The sequence below is a fragment of the Durotheca rogersii genome (genome assembly GCF_024521655.1).
Source record: "Durotheca rogersii strain YMJ 92031201 chromosome Unknown GGS23scaffold_1, whole genome shotgun sequence".
Lineage (NCBI taxonomy): Eukaryota > Fungi > Ascomycota > Sordariomycetes > Xylariales > Xylariaceae > Durotheca > Durotheca rogersii.
The window spans coordinates 1,990,261-2,003,872 of NW_026251232.1; the positions used below are offsets into that span (position 1 = coordinate 1,990,261).

Below are 13,612 nucleotides of genomic sequence, written 5' to 3' on the forward strand. Positions count from 1 at the left end.
TTTATAATACTTATTAGTAATAAGCTTAAAGATAGTTTAAAATATAAAGTAATACATCGGAATAAAATTAGAATTTATAATTATACGAATTAAGGCAATATCTAGATAATCGATTAATAATTGACTTATAATCGGTACTTAATCGATTACCTACTTCTTCGTGATTACTTGTTATATATAGCTTAAATTATCTCCCGATGGTTAGGAGAAAGAAGATGCTTATAATTTATATTAATCGTATAAGTACGTAATCGAAGAAATAAGCGTAATTATACTGGCGAGAAATAAATAATCATGAAGTTATTTGAACTTTTATATACTTATTAAATGTACTAAGAATTAATTAGAAATCGATCTCGAATCGGCCCGTAATCGATTAGGATTAATTATTTAATTATCTTTATCCTTTTGCTTTTCGAATATATATCGAATTGCTATAAGTCTAGATCCGGTTGGAAAATGTAAGATCCGTTATTTTCGAATCATATATATAATTATATCCTTATTAATAAAAGTAGGATAAAGGTAGGTAATATTAGTAATACCTTTATCTTTTAACTAGCTTTACGTAAGAAGGTATTGATAAAAGAAAGCTATTAATTGTTTAGTAACCGATCCGTAATCGATTCGCATTATGATATAGACTTAAACTTACTTAATTATAAGCGGGGGTTTTAAATTCTCGTAATAAGGTCTTTAACCTTTTTACGTAACTCTGGCTTAATATTACTTAGAGGAGGGATAGGGTAAGTATGGATTCCTTTATAATATAAAAGAATATAAGGAATTAATTCTAAATCGATTAGGATAATTAATTTAAATTAATATTTATAATTTATATAAATTAAATTACCCCTCCCTTATAGGTAGTTAAAATCTATTAATTAATTAGTATATGATTACGAGTCGGTTAAGAATCGATTAATATACTGTAAACCTTTCGCCGTTCTTTATTACGTTAAATAAAGTAATATATTAACGGCGTAATACTAGTAATATTTCCGGTAAGAAGTTATTTTATTAAATAAATCCCGTCGTTATATTATCGATTAATTAACGCTATAAAATGCTTCTTTCTTCTTAAAGTAGGATTAGGGTAAGAGTTAATATATTTCAAGAAATATTAGGGAATACCGGATATTATCTAATATAATTAATTAATAAACGGTTTAATATCGGCTAATAATCGATTAATACTTACGTGGTCTTTAACTACGATTTAAAGAACGTAAGTCTCGTTAAACTTATAATAATATTTCTTTGCTTTATATAACTCTAACATTAATTAAATATACCTATAATTAATTAGAATTCGATTATTAATTATTAGTAAATTAATTCTTACGTTATAGCTCCTTTATGAGATTATTTTTTAGTATTAGATTTTATTTATTAATATGCCTTTTTAATTAATTGGAATTCGGTATCTATTATTTCCGTATATAAATGGTTTCGTAGGTTTTTCTCTAGATATTCGTAAGCTCGTATATTAGTATAGGTATAGGAAGAATAAGAATAAGGAGCGTCGTCGAAAAAGGCACTAGAACCTGATTTTATTAAACTATGTTTTATATAGTAAAATAATACCTATAATTAATTAATAGCCGGTTATGAAATGGTAGTTAATTAATTAAGAAATAATTACCTTTTCTATCGCTTTTTATGTATTATTTATTATTCGACCTTTCTAATTAATAACGTAATAAGTGCTATTCTTACTTATTATAGGTTATATAGGAATATCCGGTACCTATATTATAGTTTCGGTACGATATTCGGCATATATTCTAACGCTTTAATAGGAAGAAATTAATTTTAATTTCTCTAGTATATAATTAACGATAGGATCTTCGTATATTACTTGGACCTATAATCGATTTTAAATTAATTAAGAATTAATCTTTCATAGCTTAGGAGTAATACCTATTCTTCTTCTATAGCGTTCTTATATGTTCCGAATCTAATTTCTTATAGCTCTTATAATTTTAAATCAATTTTAGATTAATTATTAAGGTTCGTAATAATATTATTATTCTAAGATAGGTCTAATTCGAAATTAAGGCTTAGATTTATATCTATATTGGAATTAGATGCGAAATCTATATCTAATTAATTAGAAATTAATCCTTAGATATAGATATAAAAAAGAATGAAATATAATACGTTAAGTATTATATGTCTAACCGATTTTAAATCGGTTACTAATCGATTAGTAATTAAAATTAATATATAGGTAGGTAATTCGAACTTTCGTAGAAGTTTTAATTTTAAAAAGTTTAAAATTAGAAAGTCTATGGGATATACGAAGAGATATATCCGTAGATCTATCCTATTTAGTTAATAGGGAAAAAGCTCGGTTAAATCGCTTAATCCGGTTAGAGGTTGGGGTAAGGTATAGGGGACTAGTTGGGCTAATCTGAGACCTCATCAGCGAGTAGGTCGGCTAAAACTAACCTACCCCGTAGATACATGACGGTTGAACCGCCCTATCTACCTAGGTAGGTACCTCCTAGCCTCTCGACCTACCTGGGTTAGGTACCTACCTACCTATCTTAGCTCGACCCTGCCCACCTACCTGGCAGGTTGCCCGTGTGCACGGCTGTCTTAGGATGTTCCTGCCTAGTCGATAACGGCCTGCGATGATTTGGTCCTGCCCCACACCTGCCGTTGCGCTGCGGCAGGGACTATATACGTGTAAGCAGGTATGTACTTGCCTCTCTACGTACGCCTCCGCTGCGTTGGAAGTAGGTACCTGCTCCTCCTGCCTTGGGTACCTACCTAGGTACGTCAGGCTCTTCCTCTTTCTGGCAGCCAGGCACGAAAAGGGTAGGTAGGTACCTCCCAGCCCAGGTACGTAAGGTATACCTGCCGCCTAGGTTGATACATGAGGCGCCTGCAAATACGCGTAGGTATAGTAGGTAGGTAGGTAGGTGGTATATACCTGCCTACAGAGAGATAGGCAGGCTCCACCATGGCAGGCAGGTCTTGTACATCATAATACATGTACGGGCCCCAGCAGCACCTAGGCGCAGTACGTACTCTGGGTGTATCCCAAGGTACCACATGTGGTCTTAGGTGCGACCCACCCCCTTTGTTGCTTTGCCCCTGCTGCGCGCTACCCGGCGCTGGTCGCTGGCTGGTCGCTCGCCCATGCTGTTCATCCGGAAGGGCGACAAAAGCGCCAAAATCAGTCCCGTCAAGACTCTCAACTCGCTCACTCGGTCGGTCAAATCATATTCTTCCTTCTTTGCCGTCATCACTCCATCCCCCAAAGCGACCTACACCACAGTCAAGTACCCATTGTAGACACGCATCGCCCACGCAAGCCCGCGACGAACCATCTCCTTGTTTCTCTTTTCTTGATATTGTTCTTTTTATTCCCCTACCACGGACAACTCATCCAATTAATTCCCCGTTTCTCACTATCCGTTTCTTTCCCTCCTTCGCCTAGAAAAAAAAAACCTGTGCCGGTCGACGGCCAGGTTCCCCTTCTCTCTACGTCGTGCTTGACGAGTCTCCTCTCTCTCACCCATCCAGCTTCTTCACCACAGCCGACGGTCATCTGCATTGACAGTGACAAGTTCTTTGTCCGCCCATTGGGATTGTCCCAACTGTGCTGCGCTGCTGCACCGCTGCCCACCGCTGCTGCCATCGCTGCTGCCACCGCCAAACCCACCCCCTTTGATTCCCTATCCTTACCCTCTGCCTCTCTTTTCTCTCACCTACTATTCCTGCTCTCTCCCGTCTAAATATCCAATAGACGTAACGCTGTTCCCCAGCGAACACCACAAGCATATATACAATGGCGTCAAAGGTGTGTCTCTATTCCACGCGCAGGCCCAGAGTGCCATTCGCCTTTCCTGGTGCTCTACCACTGCTAACACGCCTGTGTTTTCCCACAGTTCCTACGAGAATACAAACTGGTTGTTGTCGGCGGTGGAGGTGTGGGCAAGTCTTGCCTGACCATCCAATTGATACAGAGCCATTTCGTCGACGAATATGATCCCACCATTGAAGGTTTGTCGAATCCATGACTTCCATCTCCCAATCCGCTGCCGCAGGAACTAATGTCGCCTGTCTATCTCTGTTGCTTAGACTCGTACCGCAAGCAGTGTGTCATCGATGACGAGGTCGCCTTACTCGACGTTCTCGACACGGCTGGCCAGGAGGAGTACTCGGCCATGAGGGAGCAGTACATGCGCACTGGCGAAGGATTCCTACTAGTGTATTCCATCACGTCCGAGCAAAGTTTCGAGGAAATCCGCACTTTCCAGCAGCAGATTCTACGGGTAAAGGACAAGGACCCCACCGACTATTTCCCCATGGTCGTCGTAGGCAACAAGTGCGATCTAGAGAGCGAGCGCGAGGTACCGCGGCAAGGTGTGTACATGTACTCCCTACGCATTTTCCATCTACGCGTGGTATCCCCTCCCATCATCCCGCTAATGCTGTGTCTTAGACGGCGAGGCGCTTGCGAAACAGTTTGGATGTCCGTTCCTCGAGACATCAGCCAAGACCCGAACGAACGTCGACAAAGCTTTCTTTGACCTCGTGCGGGAAATTCGCCACTATAACCGCAATATGCAAGGCCTCCCGTCCGGCGGCGGCGGCAACGGCGGCAACGGCGGCCCGGCTACCAAGATGGAGATGAACGAGGGCGAGGCCGAAGCTGGCTGCTGTGCCAAGTGCGTAGTCCTATGAGACGGGCAAGCTCGAGGCGGGGAGAAGAGAATACCGACGGCGGTAGGAGGGATGCGTGGGAGGAGACCGCGATCTCTCTTCCCAGGCTATATGAGTGTGAAGGTGTGGATGCATCCGACATGAGCGCGATGAACGACCTTGGCGGTTTCGAGACGTTACATATCGGTCCAATCGAGGTGAAGTCGTTGCACGGAAACGGGACTCGAGGTCTTATAGGTCGATTATGGGACCGAGCGACCACCGGTTATCCGACAAAAAAGGGATACAAGGCAAATTTGAGTGGCTATAATATGCTGCCGCTTGAGAAGACAGATTTCTTGTCTATGCGAACTCGTGGCCACGATGCGTTAAGAATACTTCGTGTGGACCTCGTCGGGTCTAGATCATCCCGTGTGTGGGAAAAGTTGGTCTTTCTCTCGCCGGTCATTTTCACTATTTGTAATGTTTTTTTTTTTCCTTCCTATTTTGCTCTTCGTTTTCTTTGCAGTGGTTTCGTGTTATAGATTCCCCCCCATCTCAAGTTCAGGCGTCAGTCCATTCGTCCAATTCAGGCTCGGATACTCCTCGTCGATGTGCATGTCTTGCAAACCTGGCCAGGATTGAAATAAGTCGCGAGTCGGTCTGCTGTTATAGGTTGGTGTGCGACCTGTCCTAGTGCCGAACGCCACCTGTCGATCAAAGAAAGCTCTCATTTACATGTCCTTCGCGCTTCGTGGGGCGTTAGGGCGTGGCTAGGGTATCGTCTTGAGGCTTGGGTAGGCAGCACATATATATGAGAGCTACATAGGAGAACTACCTCGTCTCGAGGGTGAACATGCAAACCTCAACTCCAGGGCATCGTCATCGGCTGACATGACCCTCGGATCGGTTATATGCCATGCGACGGTGCCTAGGACGGGACCGGAGCCCCCCTCGACCGCCTCTCTCGGGTCCCCCACCGATTCGCCGAGTAGACGCGCAGTCGAACTCCAAGGCACCCATTCCCGGGCTCCCGAGAAAACACTCTCCTTGATCTGAACGTTGGTGCCGGACAAAGGACAGGACGAGCAGTGTCTGGCTTGATTGACATCCACTCTGTTTTGTGAAACCCGCACGTGGACTGCTTTACATAAGTACGACGATTCTCCGTCAGGTTATACTAGGGTCCTCAATACATGTCGTCTCCAATGCTCGAGACGCCGAGGAGCTGCGTGTTAAGGTCTGGCAACACGTTGACATACGATATTAGGGCACCCGGGATCCGTCCCACGATCCAACTGTGATACTAACTCTTTACCTAAAAGACAACCCGTGTTCTAATCCGCATAGCATCTGAGGCAGACAGCATGGCGTCTCAGCCAGAGTCGTCTACAGCGTTTGAGGTAGACGCATCCCAATACCCATTCACACCCCGTGAGTTCCTCTCATCCGCTGTCATCTTGTCACCCTCTAACCTCACTCGGCCCATCGAGGTGCCTCCCAGGGCAGGGCTAGGACCGAACAATTGGCCCAGAGGTCGTCATCCCCCGCGATATAACCCCCTTGGCCTCGAACTCTCGGCGTGCGCGGGGTGCGCCTCGAAGAAGACGCATCAGACATGTGACGCCGATCCGAATACCCCTCCGGGTCTAGGATGTACTGAGTGCAAGAAGAAAAAGATAGAATGCCGGTGGAACAGATCCCTCCTAGCGCCCAGGCCCGACGGGATGACAATACCGCTGCAATGCGACGAGTGCACCGCGGCCGGCGAATTGGTAATGTGCTCGTGGCGTTTCCACAATGGCGACTTTACCCAGCCGTGCGTTAGGTGTGCGACGGACCCTGGCCGGGTCTGCACCCATATGGGCGTCAACCCATCGAACCTGATCGCTGCCCGGCACACCAATTACACGAGGACACAGCACTTGCCGCCGGATGTCCTTGCAAAGATAGCGAAGACCGATCGATCCGTCAACGTGACTACGACTTTCGTCCCCGGCGGCCCCGACATGGTAGTACCCTTCGACCAGACGGATCGCGTCAAGTGCGAGCTCTGCTCGCTGCGCTGCTTCCCGCGAGAAGAGAAGGCGCAGCGGTGCAACGTAAACCTCGATACGCCCGAGGGCTGCAAGATCTGCGCCGACTACGGCATCGTCTGCGTGGTGAACAACCAGGCCCTGCCGCCGTTTCGCGGCCAGAGGACGAAGGCGTACCCGAAGTTCGGGAACTGCGACCGGTGTATCTCAGAGACGCGGCGGTGCGACCGAACGCGGCCCTGTCACAACTGCAGGGTCCGGGGAGTCCCGCACCTCTGCACGGGGCCGCTGAAGGGCTGCTTCTGGCGTGGCGCTCCCGGCGACGACATGGCGACCTACTTCGGAGCGCTCGGGTTCGGCCCCGGCGGTACGGCCATATGGGTCGGGCACCGCGGCTTCACCATCCCACGCGACCACCACCTCCAGTTCATGCGCCACATCGAGGAGATGAACTACGCCGGCACCACCAACATCCCCCCGCCGCCGCCAGCCCGCGACCTGCCTCGAACACAGCTGGCGGGAGAGCAGCAATCGCTAGAGCTAGAGCCTCTGCCAGAGCACCTGCAGATGGACATACTGCAGCCGGACACACAGCAGCCGGACATACTGCAGCCGCAACCGTTGCAGCCGCTAGACCCAGTAGAACAGCGCCTGATGTTGCTTCTGGGAGAAGGCCAACCGGCCACGAGTCCCAGCGGTGGCCTCGGCTTTGTAGAGGGAAGCGGGACATCCGATCCTTTGGGAATTCTTGGACAACCCCCGGACATTGGTCCCATAGACCCCAACCTTATGGCTGGGATAATTCCCGAGGGTGCTGGCTCTTCGGGAGATAGCACGGCGGACGCGGGGCCTCCCATGGACGAAGGTATGTTGCAACTCATGAATTACATGACGGAAAACCCGCCCTCAGGGGGGGCTAGCACCAGCGGACCTGGCAGCTCTCCCGGGGGGTTCGGATTGTCGCAAGGGGGTGCTAATAATTTTGGCGCGTTCTCTCAAGGAATCGACCTGTTCAAAAACATACCTCCGATCGGGACCTCCGGGGCTCCCGGATTGCCTACCCCCCCGGTGGACTTTCCATATACTACAACTCCTTCGGGCAATACGGGGTCCTCTGGGGGGTTCGACTCGCTTGTGAGCATGCCTTCGATTGGGGCAAACATCCCCGGGGCACGACTGGCAGCGGCACCAGCAGTGGTACCAGCAGCGGCTCCAGCAGCGGCTCCAGCAGCGGCTCCAGCAGTAGCACCAGCAGTGGCACCAGCAGCGCCTCCAGCCGTCGGCCAGCCTGGGGATATGGCAACTCCCGGCGGTACCGATTCCGCGTGGGATATTGCTTTACTCCATGACGACGGCTCTACAGTCCCCATCGATCTCGAATTAACCAACTTCGAGCCAGCGCCAGACCCGCAGCCGGTCGAGGAATCCCCACAGCCGTTAGGTGATCCGGAGTGGCAAGAGCTCCACGCCCACAGAACGATGACGCTCGAGGTGCTCGCTCTGATAGACCTTGTCGACGAAGACGAAGCGGCCATGTTCCAGGAGTTTCCAGACTTCATCGCGCAATACCGCCAGATCTGGGATGCCGCCAAATTCCTCGTCGAGCAGAACATCATCATCGACCTCGCCAGCATCCGCATGCGCCTGCGGCAGCACCTGTTCGCTGCCGTCCCGGCCAACCAGTCCATCATCCTCCGCGACATCCGCAACTACCTCGAGGCCCGCTACGCCGCCATCAGCGAGATGATCTGGGAAGAAGTCGCCGTGAACGTGCCGGACGGCGTGGACGCCGACGTGCTCGAGGCCCTCAACCCCGGACGCGCGCCGCTGCGCCTCGTGCAGATGGTGCCGAGCGCGCGCGCCGAGTCGCCGGGGCCGCCGCGCCCGATCTACCCGCCCGAGGCGCCGCTGCCGCCCATCCCCGACGCCGCGAGCGTCCCGCGGGTGGCCCCCGAACACGCCGAGTACATCGACGTCGCCAAGATGACGCGGCCGCCGCCGCCGCACCCGAATCCCGGCCCGCGCCCGGCGCTCGCGCTCGTCCCGCTCACCCCGATCTACCCCGACGGCCGGCGGCGCGACGGCAGCCTCGCGGCGTGCATGGCGAGGCGGCCGGGCGGGCAGCCGTGCGGCCGCGTGACGAGCTTCGTGTGCGAGTGCCTCGAGCACCCGCTGCACGCGCCGTTCCCGGTGTGCGAGACGTGCGACGACGCGAACCGCGAGGCGTTCCGGGAGGAGGTGGAGCAGGCGGTGCTGCTGCTGCGGGCGTACGCGTGCGCGGGGTGCGCGGCGGGCGTGGTCAGCAGCCCGGCGACGTACCGGGCGAGCGGCAAGCGGGTGTGGGGGATGAGCCCGGTGCGGGAGGCGGAGATCGGCGGGTTCGGGGCGTTCGCGCCGGTGCCGCGCGCGGGGTGGGAGAGCGCGGGCTCGTTCCGCGAGGACCTGCTGCCGTACACGGGGTGCGCGTGCGGGCTGAAGCTGCTGGGCCGGCGGCTGTGCAGCCCGCACCGGCTCAAGCTGACGATCCAGCTGCGGCGCGAGGCGGTGGCGCTGTGGAACTGGGCCACGGCCGCCTTCGGCCGCGGCCGCACCTGCCCCTGGTGCCGCGACCGCCCCGGCGTCGACGCCTACGACTTCGCCGGCGCCGGCGGCAACGGCGGCATCCAGGGCCGCGCCCAGCCCCGCGCCTGGCAGTGCCGCGCCTGCCACGACGTCGTCCTCGACCCCTTCAACACCGTGCCCCCGCCCGGCGTCCTGGCCGGCGCCCAGCTCGGCTGGGTCCCCCAGGAGGAGCCGGCCGCCGGCCACGACGTGGTCCTCGACCCCTTCAACACCGTGCCCTCGCCCGGCGCCCTGCCTGGCGCCCAGCCCGGCTGGGTCCCCCAGGAGGAGCCGGCCGCCGGCCACGACGTCGTCTTCGCCCCTGCTGACCCCACCCTCGCCCCCACCCCCGCCCCCGACATCGACATCGACATCGACCTCGCCCCCGCCCCCGCCCCCGTCATCGACCTCACGAGCCCCGGCCTCAGTCCGCCCGCCGAGGACTGGTTCCTGTCCGGCATGTCGACCGCCTTCTCCCCGCCGGCAAACCTGGAGCAGTAAAAGAAAAAGTCATCGTCGGGCATTGCTGGCTTGCCTGTGCGCGGGGCGGGACAAGTCAGTTCGTCCAAGGTAAGCAGCACAGTAAGCACGGCTAAATCAGGTAAGGAAGGAGGCGCGAGACGCGGCGACGACGATATGTGTGTGTGTCTACGCCGGTCTCTGCGCCGCGAGCTCATGCTACTAACTAGCTAACCAACCCACGGCACAGCTTCGTCTAGATACTTGAGGTAAGGGAGGGTCAGTCTTTTTTTTTTCTTTCTTATTTTACGCGAGGGTAGGTAAGTAAGCGCAGATAACTCTCCGGCTTGCGAGTTATGCACGCACTGCTGTTTTGTTCTAACTATTTTATTCCCAACGAATACAAGACCTGTACTAGAATCCACCACGCCGCTCCTGGGAATCGGAGCTATTTATAAAACATTGCTTCTTTCTTTTTTCGCGCCGCCCCGAGAGACAACGTAGCTATTCCCGCTGGAGAGCCTGCAGGATTCGAGGGATTCGCTCGCACGGCGAGGAGGAGCAGGAAGCGAGGGAGAGAGGGAGGAGAGAGATGGGGCGGGTTCTCATCCGCCCCCCCTCCCCCCCCCCCAAGAAGGACACGATAAGTAAGTGCTAGGTCGTGTGGTTCGAATTTCGGTTCTACGTAACGCAGAGAATCATCTTGTGACGGCGAAGATGCTCGATCGCGATAGAATCTAGACATCTCTTAGCGTGTTCGCAACCAGACTCACTGTTGATATAAACACAGGCGGACCATAGAAATCACAATACCAAATCCAACTTTACACCCACCGCTAGTGCAACATCGCCCGCCGTCTCGTCGTGATCAAAAACATGTCTTTGCTGGCTAACTCTCAATACCGATATGTGTACACATGCGCGTGTCGATATCTATATTGTATCCCAACTCCGTTTCCACGTTACGCGTCTTCTATATCGGGGTAATATATAATATCGTACAACACACCATACACGCATGCACGCTCCTTTTTTTACACTTTCCCGCCGAAAAAAGACATATACAGATGCGATGTATATATAATTTATAGACCCAACAAAACGATATGTATATATGCTTCTTCTTGGCGGCTCAGAACCCGGGACACCGCTTGTCGAACGGCTTCTTCTGGTTGCCGGGCAGGCAGACCATCTCGTTGGCGAAGGCGCGCCACCGGTCGAGCAGGTCCGTCTGTCGGACGCCCTCGTGCTGGGGGTAGAAGCTGAGGTGGCCGACGACGCTGCGCGTGTCGATGACGAAGGGCCGCCGCACGCGCTTCGGGATCGTCACCGTGAAGTCCTGCTCGTCGTCCTCCGCGATCGGTAGCGACGCCCGCACGTCGTGGCCCCACAGCGCGACGAAGTTGAGGTTGTACCGCTTGTACTGCGTGTTGTACAGCTGCTCCGCCCCGGGACCGCCCTTGTTCGCCTCCTGGTGCCGCAGCGCCGTCGCCGACGCGTTCGCCGCCGCCGGCAGGTGCTGCGGCGACCCGAAGAAGTACCGCGCCATCGTGTTATCCTCGAGGTTCCGCAGCAGCGAGTACTGCTGCTGCGACGCGATCGCCCAGGACCTCCACGCCGCTCCGTACATGGACTCGACGCCCTCCTCGCCTCCACGCAGGTAGTTCACACCCATCGGGGTCTGTAGCAGGTCGAAGGGGTTGTTAGACAGCAGCAGGAACGGGTGACCGTCGTAAGGCCGCCTCGGGTAAATTTCGTCCTCCATCGATATGGAGTTGAGCTTGTTGATGTTAAGCTCCGGTAGACTCGACGAGGGAAAAAGGTCCTTATCGGACGGCCGCCACGACTCGGCGGCGGCGTGTGCTGGCTTATTTCGGGGGTCGGGTCGGAAAGGATGAATAGCACCCATGTGATAGTGTTCGTAACCCGTCAAGGGACTATTCACTAAATTGGCCGAGATGGCGAATGGGTGAGGGGTCGCGATCCTGGTATGGACTAACTGAGGGATGGCGTCGGGGTGGATGAATACCTGCGGGCGCCACACGTGAGAAAAAAAAAGGGTTTCTCTGGCTGCGTCGGCAGAAACAACTTACGATATCATCATCAATCTTCACGTATATCGTGTCGTCGTCAACAACGGAATCCCATATACAGCCGTAGCTCGACCCTTGGCACGGGCCAGATTCTACTATATGGTAGAGGCCCTCTCGCTTCGAAACCAGATCGCGGAGAAATTCGAGATCGTCCTGGTTGTTCGTGTGCACCATGAAATTGATCGCATCGAGGTATCCGCCGTTCGCGGCGAGGTTCTGCTGCAGGTAGCAGTCCAGGAAGTCCACCGTCCTCTTGCGGCCGTAGAAGACCAGGGCGACGACCCTGATCCCTTTCGGCTTCTTCCACCCACCCTTGGGAGCAAAGCTCTGCAGCTGGGGCTTCGCCGTAGCGTTCCGATGTAGGGGAACATAGTGGCCGTCGGGGCCGACGGGCCAGGTGGTGCATTGGCCGGGCACGCTGGGCCGCTCACCGACGGCGTGCTGCTGAGAGTCGGGCCGCTGGAAGGGAGCGAGTCTGTAGAGTTCATGGTGGGAGACCTCGAAGATGGCCATGGACAGGCCGAGGATAGCTACGATGGTGATGATCAACCTCTTGAGGTCAAATTTTCGGCGGAGCAGGTGGTGGTTGACATAGCGCCACCAGCGCTCGTGATCTACGCCCATCGCTAAGGGGGCCTTGGGTCGTACGCGATGCCGGTCTGTTCTATCGTCATCCCATCCCGGGTAGGTGTGCGCAGACGACTCGGTAGCCCGTGATTCTCCCATGAATGCTTCAACGGCCCTCGAGTGGGCGTGAAGCGTAAAATAGCATCGCGAGACGAGGCGAGCAGCCAGGGCGGGAGGGAACGGCAGTCTTATTTCTCTAGGGCGGTGGCGCCAAGCACGACGAATGACCGAATCAAAGCAATGGAGTCTAGCCCTACCAGTCGGATGGTAAGGGATGGACGCGGGTCCTTCTTAGCTAGGCAAGAGGCGTCTAGGCTGTGTAAGGTCGCTCTCATTAGCTGGTGCCCGTCTGCCGCCCAGCGAGCTGTGATAAGCCACGACGGCAGGCTAAGACGAAGCCCCTGAAGTGCCAAGGATCAGAGAAGGATCAGTCAGCGAATCCTGCGGGACGATATGCCCGTTTGAGATTGTCGGGCGCAGGTGGATGTGCATGGTGAGGACGTCGTGTGTACACCCATATGCGTTGTAGCTAGCACTAACGTCGGGGTGCTGCACCGGAGGCATTCTTATTCCCATCATTACGATTAAACAGCATCGCGCGTGGAGGTGCGTATGTATATACAGTGGTATATTGAGGAGGAACGTCTCGTCGTCGTCGGCAGCGACGGCAGAGGCGAAAGGATGCGCCAAGCCCGCCGAGACCATGTTCGCATTGATAATAGATCGCATAGGACAAGTGGTGGGTAGCAGCGAGAGATGATGTGTGTATAGTATGTGTGCGCTATTTGGTGTAGGCCCATTGGCGACGAGAGGCTTTCCTGCTGGCGCGCTTGGTTGCCGTGTTGTTGTTTCTCGAGTGGTGCCATACAGGACCCCTTCGCGGATAGCGAGCTAGTCAGTCCCATCCGTGTCTGGGGGAGGTGGGACGTCGGCAAAGCGGCATAGTCGTATATCTATGATTAGTGGAATAACGGAGAGCAGGCATGTACCTGTATTGGGTAGCTTAGGTACCTCCTCCTCAGGCACCTACTCATATGGGCATATACAAGTAGGTGTCTGCCACCGACGTAAGAGACGTCCATCCGCGCAGGCGTTGGCTCCTGCTCTGCTTTCCCGGCGTGCCTATGTGCGTAGGTA

At 53.2% G+C, this 13,612-nt stretch overlaps 3 protein-coding genes across 3 annotated transcripts; 2 read left to right on the forward strand and 1 right to left on the reverse strand.

The window, feature by feature from the left end:
* Positions 1-3,627: 3,627 nt before the first annotated feature.
* Positions 3,628-4,950, forward strand: GGS23DRAFT_27172 (ras-domain-containing protein). Its single transcript, XM_051512445.1, has 4 exons — positions 3,628-3,814; positions 3,903-4,017; positions 4,096-4,380; positions 4,460-4,950. The coding sequence occupies exons 1-4, from the start codon at positions 3,803-3,805 to the stop codon at positions 4,699-4,701; spliced, it is 654 nt and encodes a 217-aa protein (XP_051377094.1). The 5' UTR covers positions 3,628-3,802; the 3' UTR covers positions 4,702-4,950.
* A 447-nt stretch (positions 4,951-5,397) lies between these two features.
* On the forward strand, positions 5,398-10,132 carry GGS23DRAFT_609101 (uncharacterized protein). Its single transcript, XM_051520248.1, has one exon. It carries the CDS (start codon positions 6,027-6,029, stop codon positions 9,795-9,797), a length of 3,771 nt encoding a protein of 1,256 aa, XP_051377095.1. The 5' UTR covers positions 5,398-6,026; the 3' UTR covers positions 9,798-10,132.
* A 463-nt stretch (positions 10,133-10,595) lies between these two features.
* On the reverse strand, positions 10,596-12,718 carry GGS23DRAFT_27222 (uncharacterized protein). The gene is made up of 2 exons (XM_051512451.1): positions 11,849-12,718; positions 10,596-11,784 (listed from the first exon to the last, which is right to left on the reverse strand). The coding sequence occupies exons 1-2, from the start codon at positions 12,572-12,574 to the stop codon at positions 10,888-10,890; spliced, it is 1,623 nt and encodes a 540-aa protein (XP_051377096.1). The 5' UTR covers positions 12,575-12,718; the 3' UTR covers positions 10,596-10,887.
* Positions 12,719-13,612: the final 894 nt, after the last annotated feature.